The sequence below is a fragment of the Carex rostrata genome, chromosome 8 (genome assembly GCF_964058835.1).
Source record: "Carex rostrata chromosome 8, lpCarRost1.2, whole genome shotgun sequence".
Taxonomy (NCBI): Eukaryota; Viridiplantae; Streptophyta; class Magnoliopsida; order Poales; family Cyperaceae; genus Carex; species Carex rostrata.
In genome coordinates, this window is record NC_135925.1 from 12,586,741 (window position 1) to 12,592,975 (window position 6,235).

The 6,235-nt window shown below is 36.0% G+C and overlaps 1 protein-coding gene across 1 annotated transcript; it reads right to left on the reverse strand.

The window, feature by feature from the left end:
- Positions 1-1,853: 1,853 nt before the first annotated feature.
- LOC144558616 (Pentatricopeptide repeat (PPR) superfamily protein) lies at positions 1,854-5,944 on the reverse strand. The gene is made up of 3 exons (XM_078307464.1): positions 5,814-5,944; positions 5,562-5,700; positions 1,854-4,285 (listed from the first exon to the last, which is right to left on the reverse strand). The coding sequence occupies exon 3, from the start codon at positions 4,116-4,118 to the stop codon at positions 2,130-2,132; it is 1,989 nt and encodes a 662-aa protein (XP_078163590.1). The 5' UTR covers positions 4,119-4,285; positions 5,562-5,700; positions 5,814-5,944; the 3' UTR covers positions 1,854-2,129.
- Between the last annotated feature and the right edge of the window lie 291 nt (positions 5,945-6,235).

Consider the following 6,235-nt stretch of genomic DNA (forward strand, 5'->3'; position numbering starts at 1 on the left):
TTACGCTGCTGAAATATTTTTCTATAATTAATTATTGTTATATTAACAATTTTAAGATGTGACATAAGTTTTGGTTCCTGCACTATGAAAGATTAATGGTTGAATCCATTAGTTGCATTATTTGAGATTCGAACCTAAATAATTCGCGAATCAATTTCGAACGAATTATACTCAGTTTGAGTTTGATTTGAATAAGATTCGAACTGAACTAGTTAGATTTATTTCAGAACAAACTAATTTCGAATAGAATTAAACTCAAATCGAATCACAAACTACGAATTTTTTTGCCACTCCTAGTCATGACATAAATCTTCCTGCAGGGTCCATTTTGTAATTTTACAGCTCACACATTTGAGCCCATGTTTTTACCCTTCTAGGGGGCCATTGACACGACTTTATGACGAGTTACTCACCGGGACCCCCCCGATATGAAATGTCGAGTCCGCTCGTACTTAGAAAGGCGAATGACCGTAATACCCTTCAATCGAAATCCGTCGTTCAATCAGACGAGGAGCGCTCGAAAATAAAATAACAAAAGTGGACCCACATGGCATGATCTCGTGTTGACCGTTGCGGCGACTTGTCGGCAATTACGAATTAGCCGTTAGGTGACGCGAGTGCCAGCTGTTTCTTCATTTGAATTTGACGTGCTGCTAGTCATTTCGCTGGTAATATTTTTCGCCTCACAAGAAAATAAACAATTTTTCACATTAATAATTTAATAATTTTTTCACATTAATTTCCAAGTATTTTTATTCTTATAATTTCAATTCCGCTAACGTGATAAAAATAATAATTTCAAAACAAAGATAGTAACATATATAATTGCACATGCTAATACCGCTTACGAAATAATTATAAATTTCACATGACATTTCAAGACAAATTATTACCAAGTTAACAAATGTTACACAAGCCTGTAATTAAAAGTATAACTGACATGTCATGTTTACAGTTTTTTGTATATGTGAAAAATATTCTAAGCTTGGAATTAAGATAAGCGGACCAATTCTTTAACGCCGAGTAATCTCGTGATTATTTTAAGACAACCAGGATCCAACCAAAAAGATTCACACGCTATAAAAATGACTCGTTTGCATGTCTAAACCCTGTTTTTATTTAATGAATGATACAATAATGAATGTGGTAGCAAGAAGTAACAAAATCATATATACTTGGTCTAAAAAAACTATAAGCTCCATTTCGCAGCCGCGTGAAAGGCTGTATGAAAAACCTGTCACATGGTGGATTTAGACATTTAGTTCAGATTCGAGCTTGGATATAAATTTATTTTGTTCACTTTGACCCTCAGCAATAGTTATTTTTACCCTTGTAGATACTCGTATATTATTGTTGATTTAATTCTCGACAATAGTCATTTTTACCCTTACAGATACACGACAATGGCGTTTCTCAAAAGCGTACCCCGAGCCGAAAATGCGGGTTGTTTATCTATGTGCCATTGATGTATTTATCCATAGGGTAAATTATGTTTTGGTTCATTTGTCACTTATTTTAACCAACATTTTATTGCATTGTTGAAGGGTAGAATTGAGTTTATAGATTATGTATATAGTCAAAATAAATATTTCTCTATTTTGTAATTCTAACTCAGTTGAAAGTTTAGATCTATGTGCAAAACTCAGTTGCATGTGAAGTCTAACATTTACCAGTAAGAAGTTGCATTATGTAAAGATCCATCAATAAAGTGTTACAGGAAGAAATTTGCTACAATAATTCTCATACTATTTGAACAAAAAAAAATAGTCATAAATCAGCAACTTTTATTAATAAAGGAGCTAAGAATGAAATAATATTTTATTTCATTCAGATAAGTAATTGCAAGGAGAAATCAATCTATATATAAGAAAAAAAAAAGTTTTTTTGCTTGACTATGCACATTTCATAGTTAGTATCTATAATGCATATGGAAACATAAACTTAAAGAGAATCCTTCTTTCTTGGGAGGGCTTTTTATTATTTATTTCATGGGGTGCTCCTAATTAGTCTTAAATAAAATTATGAAAAAAGAAAAAGAAAAATAAGAAACCCAACATATACCAATTAAGACAAAAAAAAATGGAATTGACTACTGGCTACAACAATGAACTATGATACAATTTTGTGCATCACCCAAATTCATCAAATAAATCTTCAAAAAGCTGAGCTGACCCTAGCCGACCGAAGTTCATAGAAACCGCCCGTATCAACGCACTCCACGTGGCGTAGTTTGGAAAAATCCCCTCATGCCACATCTTTAATAGGTACACAGTTGCACAATCCAACCTATTTACCCCACAAAGCCCAGAAATAAGCATGGTGTAGGCTATAACATCTTGTGCACCCATTGCACCCAAAATTCGAGATGCCATCACGACGTCATTGTCTTTGCAATATGAGTGGATAATTGGATGAAAAGTGAGCGGGTCAGGTCTAAGCCCGTTAATTATCATCTTTCCTACTAAGATTAGAGCATCCTGTACAAAACCAAGCACACAAAGGCCATGTATAACAGTGTTGTAAGTCACAGTATCAATCTCGGTTTTAGCATTTAGCATCTCATTGAATAATTCGAAGGCTTGTCTGTGCTCTCTTTCCTTGAATAAACCATCAAGTAAAATATTATAGGTACGCGTATTTGGTACATAACCACACCTTCGCATCTCAGCCAACAATCTGATGGCACGGCCCGGTTGTCGATTTTCACATAAACCCTTGATTAAGGCATTATATGTCACAGTATTGGGCTGGCAATTATGATCCATTTTCATGGTCATCATAAGATCATATGCCTCATCAAACAAATTGCTCTTGCAAAATGCATCCACCATGCATGTGTATGTGATGACATTAGGCTTGCAACCATTATGAGACATCATTTGCCAGACATTCTTGGCACCGTACACATCCCCGATTTTCGAAAATCCATCAATTAGGATAGAATATGTTCTCACATTGGGACAAATCCCATCGTTTTTCATACCACTCAAAACCGACATGGCCTTCTCTAGAATACCATTAGAGCATAGACCATGAATTAATACATTATAGACGATTACATTTGGGGTGCATCTCTCATGTGCCATCCAATCCCACATGCGGAGAGCATCATTTACTTGCCTTTTTTCCATAAAACCCTTAATTAATGATGTATAGGTATGAGCATTTGGGCATAATCCCCGGACCAACATTTGACCTAAAATTGCACAAGCCATAGCCAAATCCCCGACTTTGCAACAAGATCCAATCATGGTTGTGTAGGTAATTACATTAGGTTGTAAACCCCTCTCAGACATTTCGTCGAGCATTTCATAGGCCTCCTTCATTCTAAAGCTCTCACATAAACCGTGTATCAAGGCATTGTAACAGGAAACCTGAGGAGGTAGGTTTACCAACATATCCTTGGCTTCACTAATGCGACCAAATCCACACAGAGAAGATATTACCGTAGTAAAACTTACCTCATCTGGCAAAGCACCTTTTTTGGGCATTTCTTCCAGAAGCTTCCGTGCTGCCTCAACACGGTTGTTTTTACACAAAGCCTTGATCAAAATGTTATACGTGTAAACATTTGGTTCCATCCCATCTCTCTTCATGTCGCTATACAGTGGGCTTATCATGCTAAATCTGTTCTCTTTAAGCAATGCATCAAAAAGGTGGTTGTATACCCTAACAGTACAGTTACACCCGAGCTCATTTGCACGGTAAAAGGTTTTAAGGGCTTGCATCACAGAACCTGTTTGAGAATAAGCTTCTATAAGTGTAATCATAATCTCTTCTCTACATGCTACCTTTTCTAGCCTCATTTGCTGTAACAGGTATTGGACCATATCTAGTTCAAAAGATCTACATAATTTCTTGATCATGGCTTGGTACGTGAGAGGGGTATGATTGAAAATTTTGGTGGACGCGACAGAATTAAAGTAGGCAAGTGATCGGGAGGTATCTGGTTCATGCCGAATCATGTTAATTACTTCAAGTTCAGTAACTGGGGGAGAATTTGGGCGTGATGATTCTGTGTTGTTAGCCATTTCTTGGAGGCTTATAAGAGTATAAGGTGTGCGCTTTGCTGTGTTTAGAAACAGAGTGGGTAATTTTGTCGAACACATGGTGTGCATGATAAGGTTCCAGCCTCTTTTTCCAAGTATGGGTTGTCAAATTCCCTGCCACAACATGCTATTCGCATCACATGTTTTTTTGAACAAGAGAAGTAAAATGATTCGGCTCTAACTCAGCTTGGCTTGGCTCACGAGCCGGCTCGCATATTTTTAGTTGATGTTTTCACCTACTTAGAAAAGAATGTAACAAGCTTAGAAAAGAATCTCATTAGAAAAAAAACCTATATGTAAAAGATACAACTAGGCACAAATATTATTCAAATAAGACAAGTTATGATTTGTTCAAAAGATATTGGTACCAAAAACTTATGATTACTGAGATATTGGGTCTCAATTAAACAGCATACATTGAAGGGGCTTGAATAAAATTACATATAGTTTAACCAACTTTAGCAAGTCTTCTTCATCAACTTGGCACTGTTTATTAAAATTTACAGCTGATAACTTAACCGATTGAGAAAACATGCAGATCAGTGAAAAAGTCAAGACACTGTTTATTATTTGCGAACTCTAAATTTTGCATAATAACCTGATATACTGTCAAATTGACTATCTTTACGAAACTGCAATTTGGTCACCTCATTTCTTCACAAATTAAAAATCACAGTTCCTTTTGATGTCTTTGAAATTAACCATTTCTCCTAATTCATTCGCAAAGAGTGAGATATGGATGACAGTGGCATTAACACAGACCCAAAATAAAGAAATAAAAGGAGCCACTTTTTGAAAAAATAATATATTTTTTTTCAATTGAGCCATTCAACATGATCTCCGTACCTGTTCCCGGGTGTCTCAGTTAACAACAAGTGAATCTCAGTAACAGCCTTAAGCAACTTTTTGCATTAACCGGCATTGACCTAATTGAAATTCCTAAGTAAATGTTTTGTATATAACCAGCATTGGGCTATTTTCTAGCAAGTAGGAGGTGTTACTAGCAATAACGGCTAATTAGCCATCATTTATATCACATCATGCAATTCTGTTTCAAATTTTTAACTTTTACCAGAATCCTGATAAAGTAGTATTATATAGGCATAAATAATTACCCGATTTTTTGTTTGAAACTCCTAAGTAACTGTTTTACATATAACCAGAATTGGGCTATTTTCAAGCTAGGAGGTGTTACTACTTACTAGGGGCAAACATTTTTGACAGAGCAGTTTTTGATTCACGCAGCACACGAGTCATATGCAGCGCTGGTTTGACTCTATTGTCCGTGTGTTGCATGAATTAAAAACTGCTCTGTCAAAAGCTTTACCCTGTTACAAGTAATAAGGCTAATTGCCCAGCATATAGCTCGCAGCAAGAAATTCTGCTTCCAATTTTCTAATATTTACCAGAATCCTGATAAAGCATTATATATGCACAAATAATCACCCAATTTTGAAATTCTAACTTGTAGATGTACTGAAACAAAAGTTTAAATCATAAATAAGAGCTCACCTTAGTTGGTACCAGAACCTCACTAATCAGAATTCTCTCTTCTCTTCTTTAAGTGTAATACTTTTGGGGTCCTGGTTCTGATCGGATATCGCTAATGGGAGAGAGGATAGGAAAAAAACACAGACCCAAAACAACAGATCTGCGATTACAAACCAGGGTGTCAAATTCTAAGAACAATGTCAGTTCCATTACAAGAATAACTCAAATTAATTCAATTTTCAGTAAAAATAAATTGAAAAAGAGAAGACAAACCTCTAGCTTTGTTGCCGATTTCTGAGTAGAAACCACACAAAACCCACAAAAATTCACTTGCCGATCTGAGACGGAGAGAGCCAGAGAGGGAGAGAGTTCACTCGCTCAGCCAGCCGCGAGGTGAGAGAGAGAACTGAGCGAGAGAGCCAGAGAGGGAGAATTGGCGGGTTAGGACCCGAAAGTGGTTTATCAGGATTTAGGCCTCGTTTGATATTCAAAATGGGCTTTGGGCTACAATTAGAGACTATGGCCTTTTAAATCATTTTATTATATTTTTTAGTGAGGCTATGGACCGTGGTAATATTGCATTACGGAAAACTCAATCTGAACCGTTGAACATGATTTGAGTATGAACATGAAAATGTAGTTAAACCACATTTATAATTTTTTGGAACCTTTTATTATCATTTTAGATAGGTAGA

What these genes read in the sequence shown, in the direction of transcription:
- LOC144558616 (XM_078307464.1), bottom strand. Translation starts at nt 4,118, where the DNA reads ATGCACACCATGTGTTCGACAAAATTACCCACTCTGTTTCTAAACACA.